We start from the raw sequence: 12,539 nt of genomic DNA, 5'->3' as shown, positions 1-12,539 counted from the left end.
TATGATCTGAGGCCTCATCTGCCTCCCACTGCTTATTGCATTCGTCTCACTGTCTTTCTTCTTACCAAACTTACTACCATACCTCTTGCTTGTTGATGCCTCATCTCTTGACAAACGTCCCTCTCAGACTCCTTCCTCAAGCCTCATCCTCATGTTTACCATTTCAGTAAAGTCACTAGGGGAACTACAATCATTCGTTCATAATAAAATGAACTCAGAGTTTTCAAGAAGATCTTTGTCATTTCTTTTTCCTTCAAAGGAGGAGTGATCTGGGAAGCCAACTCCCTCCATCGCTGCGCATACTCTTTGAATGTCTCTTTATCCTTCTGAGACATAGACCTCAACTGGTCTCTATCTAGCGCCATGTCCACATTATACTTATACTGCTTGACAAAAGCCTCCCCCAAGTCATTGAAAGTGTGAATGTTGGCACTATCCAATCCCATGTACCAACGAAGCGCAGTGCCGGTCAGACTATCTTGGAAGTAGTGAATAAGCAATTAACCGTTGTAGGTATGAGTAGACATCTTGCGAGCATACATCACGAGATGACTGAGCGGACAAGAGTTACCCTTATACTTTTCAAAGTCAGGCACTTTGAACTTCACTAGGATCTTGACGTTGGGCACCAAACACAACTCGACAACATTCTTCCCAAACAGATCTTTACCTCTCAGCGTCTTCAATTCCTTGCGCAACTCAAGAAACGGATCCTTCATTTCATTCATTTTCTCCTAGATATTCGGTCCCTCAGACGGCTCGGAGTGATAAATGGTGTCCTCTACGCGAGGCAAGGTGTTCACAACAGAAGGTGGCACGGACATGACCGGGCTAGATGCCGGCATGGAAGCAAAGGTAGGCGCAAAGCCTTTGGGCACAAAGTTGGACGGCATTCCCCACGGGAATCCCGCAGGCATAGTTGGCACGAAATGGGCGGCAACAGCAGGCACGGTAAAGGTAACCACCTCTGAAATAACAGTTCTCGCAGGACGAGTTGCAGGCGTTGGAGAAAATTGACTTTGAGCAGCAAGAACTGACTCCATCATGGAAGTCAGGCGGGCGATCTCGTCCTTCAGCTCTCTGTTCTTTTTCTCTAGGTGCTCCGTGATTCTCAGATGATTGGCTTGGGTATTGTACCGGTGAGTCAGCTTGGCTAAAGCACAGAAGAAACACCAATCACACATCTGGCCAAAACCTACTTATGCAAATGATGCATGAAATGCAAATGCTTGACCATTTTTACTTTTTAAGGAACTTACTATATCATTTACAAATATATATATTTAAATGGTAATTTCAACAATTTGATATGACCAAAAATCTCTTTATTTATATAAATTGGAAGGATTACACTGAGTACAATTTCAGAAACCAAATGAAAAATACAAGAGAAAAGGAGACTAGTCATCCAAAGGATCCCTAACAACAATGTCAGAAAATCTGGCTGAAGACGCGTACCCTTCGAATGCGACGAATCTCGGTCTCAAAATAAGCCTTCATCTGAGTCTTTTCGAGGACAAGCTGGTCAACAATCTTCTCCCAAGCAACATAAGGCTGAGGCATGCTAGAAGATGAAACCTCTGGCTCTCTCTGTCTCTTCGTCACTCGGTCTTCTAGTAGCTTAGTAAGTGAATCTTTGTCCTTAGACTCCAACTGCAACTCTTCATGATTTTTGCTGAAAGCACGGAAACGCTCTTCCCACATGTCCTTCTCTTGATTCATCTTGATGAACGCGTCTTCCAACTCCTCTACATCTTGGTTAGGGAGAGTTAATGGATCAATCACAACCATAGACATAGGTCTTTAACAAGGATAAGGCATCTTCAACTCCAAAGCTCTCTTCTTCACCCAAAGAGTGTAAGCTTCCAAAGCTACACAATTGTGCGGACCAAGCTCGGATCTTCCTTTCCTATGAACATTATGCCAAACATGCACAATCTTCTGCTTCAAATGTTTGGGATCTTTATCCTCTTGATAGAAAAGACCTTCTAACAAAGTGTTACTAGGCTTGTCTCTCAAGGGGAACCCAAGTTGACGATGAGAAAAAGCAGGGTTGTAGTTAATTCCTCCTCGTGTACCAATGAGAGGCATATTAGAGAATTCACCACAACTATCAATAATCTCCAAACTGCTCAAGGACGGATCATACCAAACTATATCATCGTTATTGAGAGACATAAGTCTTTGAGACCACCTTAGACATTATTTGTTCTCCACAAAAGCAGGTGTCTGAGGGAAGTGCGAAATAAACCACTTATACAGAAGAGGAATGCAACAGACCATCGTTCCACCACCTTTAGAATTCCGTAGATTCAAAGAGAAATACATATCACCCAACAAAGTAGGCACATGATTCCCAATCAAGAAAAGTCTAATGGCGTTAACATCAATAAAACCATCAATGTTAGGGAACAAAGCTAATCCATAAATGAGCAACACAAAGACAGCTTCAAAAGCGTCCACACTACCGGCTTGAGCAAAAGCAGTAGCTTCCTTGATGAGGAAATCAGATGGCAACCTAAATGACCCTCATTTCTTCACCCAATGAGCCTCTATCTCAGACTTCTTCAAGTGAAGAGCATCAGCAATGATACTAGATCGGGGAATCTCCTCCAATCCACTAAAAGGCACTCTACTAGAAACTGGTATCCCCAAAAGATGAGAGTACTCCTCCAAGGTAGGCACAAACTGAAAATATGGGAAAGTGAAACAGCGGTAGAGACGATCATAGAACTGCACTAGCACACTCAAAAGTCCTTCAACCACATCAGTAAACAAGATGGACAAAAGCTTCCCATGACGTTGTTGAAGTCCAAGGGATCTAATACAAAAGATGCTAGCTTCCTTAACTCTTTCAAGTCGGTACATCTGAAACTGTACTTCTTAGTGTTCCTTCGTCCATAATCCTTGGTCTGAAAATATTTGCAAATAATACCTCAGTTCTTTGAAATTTGTGTGTGATGAATGTCATGATGCGCATGAATGCATGAATGCAACAATAAAAAATAAGGGATCACACACAAGAAAAATAAAGGTCAAGGGATGAATCAAGTCATTGTCAAGATCAATCATCCATTTTGGTGGATTATGGTTTACCCCTTATCGACACCCAAGTTCCATTGATATTAACAAGATTTGATTGGATCAACCAAGAATCAAGGGCTTGTTGTAAGTCACGAGCATGGAGTTAGGGTAAGAACCATCCCAAAGGAATAAACTAAGGATAAAAACCTGTAGATCATGTTCTAAAAAGTTCCCAGAGTCTTAATTCCATCTATCGGATATTACAGGTTAAGATGACTGACTCATTGACCCATAATATTCTCAAGAGAAACTCGTCTGAGTGTAGTATCATGTAACAACTGTTATCAAGTCTACACTTGAACAGTTTCCGCACTACGTCCTAAATAGGCCAAGAGGGGTTAAATGTTCTATGGTCCTCAGCTTCTAAGACCCAAATTAGAGATAGTAATGCCTAACCATAAATACTAGTGTGACATTTCCAAATCCAAAAGAGTCTCCACTGAGCGGATGGATCTCAAGCCAACTTGTTAAGGATTACTCCACACAAGTCGAACATGACTATACCATCCTCCTATCTTAATTTCACTCAAGTTCGGGTTAGAACTTATCTCACCACTCAGAGATCACCAAGCACAACAAGCAGATTATATCACACATACATATATACAAACATCACATATATACAATTAATACATATAAAAAGTAGGCTAAACCCACTGGAGACTACTCCTCAGCAGAGTCGCCACTTAATTTCTGTAGCGGTAAATTCATGATCATCAAGCTATGGATAAGCTAGAGATTAAATAACAAGAGTCTCCACCGCGCTTGTATTGTTTCCAAGGGAAAAGGGAAAAAGTACGAACGAACCCCAAAAAGTAAGAAGTTTTCAAATCAAAACTAAAAAAATGTCAGAGATTACAGGTAAGGGGGTTGGTTACACAGAGGGAAGGTGTTAGCACCCAAAGTGTCCTAGGTATTCCTAGGGAGCCTTTTTTGTGTGCATATGTATTTGGTACAAAGTGATGTTTACAAACAAATAGAATTGGGGGATGAGAAAAGAATTCATTAATTATATTTTTGTGTTTGGCAAGACCTTCGGTCTTGTGCCTACGTACCAACATAAAAATGAGGGATCAAAACCTCGTAGTTCGTGATACAAATTTCAAAGTGGGTGCATTGCTTTTAACAAAAAAAAAGTTTGAAAGGCACAAAGGCCTAAAAATGGTTTGAATGAGTTAGTTCTTTTTGGCTTTTTTGAAAGTTTAAGTCAAGTATAGTTAAGTTTATTTACAAGTTTGATTTAAGAAAAGAAGTTTGAAAGTGCAATGGCATAAGGCCAAAGTTTCTAACTTTTTTTACAAAGTGGTCAAAGTTTAGAACAAAATAAGTTCAACCAAAGAAGATTTTGAAAAAAAAAGGAGGGAGAGATTTTGAAATTAAAGAAATGGGGAGAAGATGAAGAGACTAATCCTATGTACAAAATTAAAAGTTCAGAATTGAAAAGATCTGACCAAATGGGTAACAATCCAATAGACAAGAATGTCAATAGAAACCCAGAATTCCCTTGGACTTTTAGAATTAAGAAACACAAATGCACAATTATATCAATCTTGAAGAGCAAGGCATCAAATAAATATGGCCACATCCAAGCTTATCCATTCCATGATCTTCTTAAAGGTAGCCCATGTAACAGATGAATTCCACAAGTCACAGGTTCAAAATAACAGCTTCATAATGATCATGTTGCAGATGAACTTAGAGAGATCTTGAATGGTGTATCAGATAAAGTTTCAAACTGCAAGCACTTGTGTCGCACCTCGGAAAATGAGAGCACGACTTAGCGAAGCGCAATCGCACGCTCGCAATGATGGACTGAACAGAGTCGCCACCGAACTTTATTTATTCCTAAAAAGGAAAGGGGAAATATCGATAAAACCCAAGAAAGAACGACAATGATTATGGTCGTCGCAACCAAATCAGGGTTCGGGAGTCGATTACGCAAGGGGAAAGTATTAGCACCCCTCACGATCGTTGTACTCAACAGGAACCATTTAGTTAGTTGTATGTATTAGTGTTAGTTGAAATGTTAGGCTTTAAGTTATTAAGTGGGAAAGAAAGAATAGAAGAGAGGAGAATATTTTTGGATTTTTAACGAAGGACTAAACCTAAGTTTTTTATTAGTGGGCCTGACAAGATTTATAAATCCTGCTCCTACGTATCTCAATAGAGAAATCAAGGATTACGTAGTTCTGGGTAGAAAATGTTTGTTTGTTGGTCGATTTTAGCGAAAGCTATATTGTATTAATCGATGAAAACATTGTTTTACCCAAAACAGATGAGGAGCGGACGTATACCACACATCGAATGGATTTACAAATCTACATTCGGAACAACGTCACTTATCTCAACTCAACAATTGTGGCCAAAGTATTGCTTTGAATCATCTTAAGACAAGATGTCTTTCGTTTATGAAAATGGTTTTTTGATTAATCGCACGGCGGCGAGAAAGAGTTTGATTGGTTGGATGTATTTTTGAGTAATGGCGAGAACTTGGATGAGCGAGATATCCATCTCGAATCCTAGTCTCAGGAGTGCGTGGTATCCACCACGTTCCATTTCCATCTTACTGGAAAAAATGTTTAATAAGAATTAAGTGTTTTGAGGTTTGATTGAGAAAGGGTTTGAAGAAACCGCATTGACAATCTTAAACGATGGCGAGAGCTAAGATAGGCGAGGCATCCACCTCGAATCTTAATCTCAGGAATGCACGGTATCCACCATGTTCCATTTCCATCTTATCGAAAGAAGTTAAGATAGGAATGAAGTATTTTGGAGATTGAAAGACGAGTACTTGTGACTTGCAAGCTCTTACAGCTTGGGTCTAATACTCGGGACTACGTCTGGATATTCCACCCAAGTAGTCTGTTTCTTTCCACTATTGCTTAAAGAAATGGTTCGAATATTTACAAGTGTTCTGGAGGGAAGACGAACACTTACGGCTTACAAGCTCTTACAACTTGTGCCTAATGTTTGGGACTACGTCTGGATATTCCATCCAGGTAATCTTTTTCTTCCAACTTTGAGAAAAGAAGTTTCAATATTTAAAAGTATTTTGAAGAGAAGACGAATATATATGGCTTACAAGCTCTTACAACTTGAACCTAATATTTTGGATTACGACTGGATATTTCATCCAGGTAATCTTTTTCTTCTAACTTTGTTAAGAAAATGATTTGAAGAATGGAGTGGGGAAGAGAAGACGAATATGTATGGCTTGCAAGCTCTTACAGCTTGAGCCTAATATTCGGGATTATAACTGGATATTCCATCCAGGATAATCTTTTTCTTCATATTTTAATAAAAAGATACGTTTGAATAGAAGGATTAATGTGAAGGTTTGAGGTGTTGGTCAATTAAGTGAATATGGCGTATGAGTTCGTGGAGAATATGCCCAAGAGTAAGCTGAACGAAATAAATAAATAAACAAGTTATTTACAACACATTAAAAATTAAACCGGAAAGAATAAAATCAACAAGCGTGAAAAAGAGGACTAGATAAAAAGGTAGAAAATGGTAAAATAAATAGTAAGAAGTTATAAAAAAATTTAAATAAAATAGCAAGCATAAAAATAAAATAAATGGAGATATGTTATTCCCAAGTATCGAACCCATCCCACTAAAGAAAGATGAAATTGCTTTCTCCACTAGGCCACTTATGGTCATTTATTACCTTAACAATAACTTAAATATATAAACAAGAATAGATAAAGATAAATTAAAAAAAAACTAGCTAAAACGAGATGGGCTGCTGGGTCATTTTTTAGAGTAAAACCCAACTTAAACAGAAGGTCCTAAAACGATATGGGCCTGGGTCGGTGAAGATTTCTTTCACCATGAATGGTCCAAACACAGAAATAAGCAAAGGAGACTAACAGACCAAAACCCTAGCCGCCTAGCTGTCGGGTATGAACTACGAAGATTCCAAACACTAATAATTGTTGTCAGTAATTAATAAAAGGTTAACGCAAAAGAAAACCAACAGGTAGACTTAAAGAGGGCACAGTAAAACAAAAGATGACATTAGATGGAATAAAGCTATTCCCAAAACCATTAATCCCATCACAGAGAAGTAAAATAAACTTTTAAAACAAAAAAATCAGAAGCTATAACCATGTGGACGAAAGAGAAAGCGGGAGAAGCAGAGGAACGATCGTCCCTTTCCTTCAATCAAAAGGTTTTTTTTCTCTCATAACCAAAACCGATTTCCTTCTCCACTTACAGTTACGAAGAAACTTTCACACCACGATTCAAACATCGACTAAGAGTAAGATTCGAGAATGGCACTAACCAGCTGCAACGAAGCCGACCAACGAATGAGCAGGTTAGAGTCTTGCTGAATCTTCTTCACAACGTTCCTTTCCTACAGGTTCGTCCGTTATCGACCACCGCTCACTTTTTGTTATTGAAATTTTTAGGGTTTCTCTTCCCTCTTCAGTAGACGTCGAATTCTCTAGGGTTTTCGTTTTTTCCTCCTCCTAGAATCCTGGCCGCCCCTCCTTTTATACTCACCCTGCTAGGGTTTTGAGCTGGCTTACTGCAATCAAAAGGGGTATGCTCTTGGAAGTGCTTTAAGGTGCTTCAGTTGTCTACCTTGTTTGGTGTTTGGTCTGGAAAAGGTAACATGAGCCCTATACTTTCTTCTTTTAAATTTGTCTCAATTCCTTTTTGGGTTGCTTGTGGAATTTTACCGCCGGTGAGAAAAGTTTCACCACTGTGAACCCACTTAGACGAAAATAGGACATGCTTCTTCTCTTTTACTCTTCGAAATTTACACTGATTTTATGTTGTTGTAGCAGCTTTGCAAGCTCTTAGCAATGGAAATATCCTGTCAACATGCAGCTCTTGTTTAATCGTGCGCTTGTTCTTGTGGAGGATGGTGGGTTTTTTCGGAAATGCTGCATCTCAAAAGTATCTCTGGCCTCGATTGTGTAAGTTTTAGTAAGATCAGTGGCATTTCCTTACGAGAATCCTGCACTATTTATCTGAAGCCTGTTGTGATTTGGACATGAAGTGTGATACATGCAGGTCTTTGATTGAGCCTGGTTTTGATTTTTTTGTGTTAATGTCGTGATTTCATTTCAATGGCCAATCTTATACAGTTAGCTGCCAATGCCATAATGTTTTTCATTTCATATTTCTCATGTACATTTTTTGACCTTTTGCAGACGCATCCATCAATCGAGATGCTCCAAAGCATTCAACAAATGACATCAAAGCAGGTATATAATCAATCTCAAAACCAGCAGCAACAGCACGTGCAAATGTCATGCCTTGCTCTTTCTGCAGCACTGATTTCCGCGCCTCTAGGACTTTCAAAAGCTGAACCATTGAGTTTCCTTATGATAGGGTGTTTACGTTTACCCAACTCTTGATGGCTTCAACATGAATGTATTTGGAAGTGGAGAGGATGCTCATGAAGTTCAGAGTGCAGATAGAAGATTGGATTTGAATCTCAACTTTCAGAAAGGAAAAGATCATGCAGATGATTCCCTTCACAGGTAAGACCAATTCGAAAATTTAACTTCAAACTTCAAACTACGATACATTCACTGGAAGGCTCTCCACATTGTTCTGAAACATACTACACAAAAATTGGGAAATTAACTTTGAAGTTGTATCTATTGCAACATGGAACTGAGTTATCCTTCATCCTCTCCTATCTTCATAAAGTAGATTTCTTTTGGGTGATTATTGCTTCTATGTTAAGAAAATGGAATTTCCAAAACTGTTTTTTCATGTACGCATAAAGGCACCTTCACCTACAGATGATAATTGTTCATGCTTATGTACCCATACACTAATTTAGAGTTTGTTTTTATTGAATTTGGTTTATTTTATTTTGACATTGTTCCTTAACTTAATTGAAGGTACGAAGTTTTTATAAATCCCAGCATCAGTGATGTGCTATGCACAACTACTGTTGAGGGGCTTGCCATGGGAAAATTTGTAGTGTATGTTGATCATCCTTCAAATGAGTTCTTCAGCTCATTTCCCAATTGTTTGATTTACCAGACACCTGAAGACTTTGTAGAAAAAGTTAAAGAAGCATTAGAAAATGAGCCTTATCCTCTCACTCCTGAACAAAGATATAAACTTTCTTGGGAAGCTGCAACTCAAAGATTTATGGAATATTCCGATCTTGACCAAATCCATAGTATCATTAGAAGAACATTGAAATCTTGATGATGATGTTGTTGATGGATTTTCCAAAACTGTTTGTTTTTTCTTTCCTGTGCGCTTTATTTCTGAAACTTGTTTGCTGGCGGCGGAGATGAAAATGGAAGGCAAACCCAGTAGATTTAGAAACAGCAGCCATTAGAAGAGACTGATGTTGTGCTAGCATGGCATGCTAAATTTCCTATTCTTGCTGACTCATCTATGTTTTCAATGCTTAGCTTGACGAATTGAAACTGGCCTTATGCTGTGAATTATCTGGATTGGTGGAATAATTGGTCGTGTTAATTTCATCTGTTGTTGATACTTGCAGGACATACGTCACGCCGAGTTGAATTTTAGCTGAGGTTACTAGCATTGCATAATTTGTTGTAGGAACTTGGTGAAGCACCTGTAATGCTTTTCCATGCTGTTTTGGACGTATCGGTAATATGGACAGATTCAACGGCTAGAAGCTGATCTATCATGCCCATAAGATGAATCAACAAAGATGGAACGACACAACAATAGACATATGGGAATAGCAATTCGCAACTCGCCACACTTGTGCCACCTTTTTCATCAATTTCACAAGAATACCATACTTTGCAATATCATTTATTTTTTCAATCCAAGAACGGATAGTCCCTTGTAACACTAATACTTCTGTGCTTTCTCTATCTATAAAGTCTGCATCTTGTATATACAATTGCATTTTCTTATAGAAGGATTGTAATACGTGTAGCAGTTTTTTTTCATTGGAACGTAGTAAACTTAGAGCAGCCAATATTATTTCCAAAACTATATCAACAACTAAGCACGTGTCTTCTTGTGACTTGGCAACACCCAAATGCGTGATGTATGAGTGCGCAAGCAAGAGGACGAGTTCAAGCATAGACTTATAATCATACACCCTTTTTTCCCCTTCACAGCTCAGACAAGCACCGATAAAATGCGTGTTAAATGCCAGGTGTTTCCAATACTAACACACTCGTGCACTTCCTTATATAAGCAAACCCATACCAAATTCAACTCTTTGGGCTCCCTTGTCTCACAAATTCTATGATGTTCTAAATGGTTTCTGACTCTTGATCGGCTCCATCAGCAATGGTATGAATTGTTTTTCTTGTGAATAATGGTAACAATAGAGCCTTAATGAGTAACCTTTCATGATATTATAAAGCAATAATTCAACACCAGACTCTTAGCATGGAGACGGCTTCATCACAACCTCAGATATAACTCTTCTAATTCATATTTTGAGTTGCTCATGTGGGGCCTTTCTCAAAACAAACGACATTGTCTCTGCCCTATGAATGTTAGAGGATATTTTGGTGTTACAGTGGTACCACCACAATTTACAACTGAATGTGATTTGGTTGAGTATTTGGCATATGTGACCAGTAAGAAGGTAGTGAATGTGACATACTGCATATTACTATCACTCATCTTGAACAAAAGTCCACCTGGGGTATATCGTAGATGAGGGACCAACTCCATGAATCAAAGAACAAACAAAATTGTTTGAAAGGCCCTTGAATATGAATGGAAAATTTTCCAATGTGAATGAAGAACTAAAAATTTCTTTGAATCATGAATGAATGAGAAAAAAATGCATATGAGTGATGATGGAAAAATTTTCAGGGCCAAAATCAGGGTATGACAACTTGGTTTCTCAATAAGTTGGCATTGGCCAAGTCCTTTAGCATAGGAATGTTGCCTAAGTTCTAAGTCCATTTGTCCAAGATCAAGCCAACAGTCCAAACAAAAGTTTTTTAGGGTTTTTGTTGTTATTATGTACATTAATGGTCAAAGACCACACAAACAAGCAAAGTATACACAAACAAAAAATATCACACAATATGGTCCAAGTGGACAAAGTGAAAATTGCATTAACATAAACAATTAGAATGATATGAACAATGGAAAATGTATAAAAGCTAGAATTAAATGACATTAAAGAAAAGGGCTTGAAATTAAAAGTTAGTAGTTAATAGGTTATAAGTTAGTATTGTTTTGTTTTTGCTTTTCATTCTTAGACATTCTTTGGAGAACACTCAACCCACTTATCACAAGCATGGATCCTTAAACCAAGACATCTTCCAAAGGAAGGAAAAAAGGCCAAGTTTCCACATAATACCATGAAAGAGGGGAGACTTACAATCTCACTAACTAGAATTCTATGCCTTTTATGTCACAAATTTAGCGTTATATTAAGCAATCTTAATTGGACTTATGTAGAAGTCATAACTATTTGAGGCCAGGCAATAGAATTTTGGTATTAATGCATGTTAGAGACATAGTATTATGAACTATGCTCATGAAACATACCACACACAAAAAGAATATGCAAAAGGTGTGGCCTAATCTCATCCATACTCATGTTAATTTTTCAAATAACTAGCTTTAGGACTTTGAGATATCATAGGCTAAATGAGATGAATGCATAAAGAAGGGGAATGAGATGAAGTGGGAGGGGAATAGATGAAATCTCAAATTGATCAAAGGAGGACTTTTACCAAATTAATATCATTCATTCATTTTGGGAGACGGAATGTACATTCCATCAATCCCCTAAATCCAATGATATTAATTTGACAAAGTCAAATCAACCTTGATCAAGGCCCAACAACAAGAGTCAAACATAAACAACTCATCACAATTGGTCAACAAAATTATTTGACATATATTCCAATTAAAAAATACTAAAATAATGCATTTAAATTAAATATGGTTTGTCAAATTCCTAAAACCTCATCAAAACACCAAATAAATGGCCATGAGATTTATCATAGGTCAAAGGACCTTGGAGAAATTTTTTCAGATTTTTTAAAGACTTAAAAGTATTTTTAAACAATTAAAGAACAAATGAAAAATCAATTAAATCATGAAAAATATTAATAATGATCCAAAGAATAATTTTAATTCAGAATATGAAAGAGGAAAATATTTGAAAATTGTTGGTGAAACTCTCATATTTTTTGGATCAATATTAAAATAAAATGAATTAATGAAAATAAAGCAATTAAAATGAAATTCAAATAATCAGAAAAAAAACGTGGACCACTTGATCTCCCTCATTAATTGAGGTGGCAGATCAAGTGGCCACCAACGCGCGTTTCATAGTGCGCCTGAGTCAAACGTCCACACGCTTGGTAATTAAAACGTACGCTCATGATTAAAACAAATTGAACTCATCTAATGGCTCAGGACTACACCACATCATTGCCGGAGCAAAGCGCAGGTCGACTTCTCAGGTGACCTTGGCCGGACTGGTCCATTCATCACCACATCATAAATGA

The 12,539-nt window shown here is 37.8% G+C and overlaps 1 protein-coding gene across 1 annotated transcript in view; it reads left to right on the top strand.

The window, feature by feature from the left end:
* Nucleotides 1-9,267, top strand: part of LOC127103951 (digalactosyldiacylglycerol synthase 1, chloroplastic) — a 72,575-nt gene extending 63,308 nt beyond the window's left edge. Inside the window, exons 4-6 of the mRNA XM_051041179.1 lie at nucleotides 8,250-8,303; nucleotides 8,431-8,582; nucleotides 8,952-9,267. Coding sequence (XP_050897136.1) covers nucleotides 8,250-8,303; nucleotides 8,431-8,582; nucleotides 8,952-9,267 — 522 coding nt within the window. The remainder of the gene's footprint in view (nucleotides 1-8,249; nucleotides 8,304-8,430; nucleotides 8,583-8,951) is intronic.
* The last annotated feature ends 3,272 nt before the right edge of the window (nucleotides 9,268-12,539 follow it).

This window comes from Lathyrus oleraceus, chromosome 7, assembly GCF_024323335.1.
Source record: "Lathyrus oleraceus cultivar Zhongwan6 chromosome 7, CAAS_Psat_ZW6_1.0, whole genome shotgun sequence".
NCBI lineage: Eukaryota > Viridiplantae > Streptophyta > Magnoliopsida > Fabales > Fabaceae > Lathyrus > Lathyrus oleraceus.
Note: the sequence above shows the minus strand (reverse complement) of the source record. Positions and strands in the feature narration are given on the sequence as shown.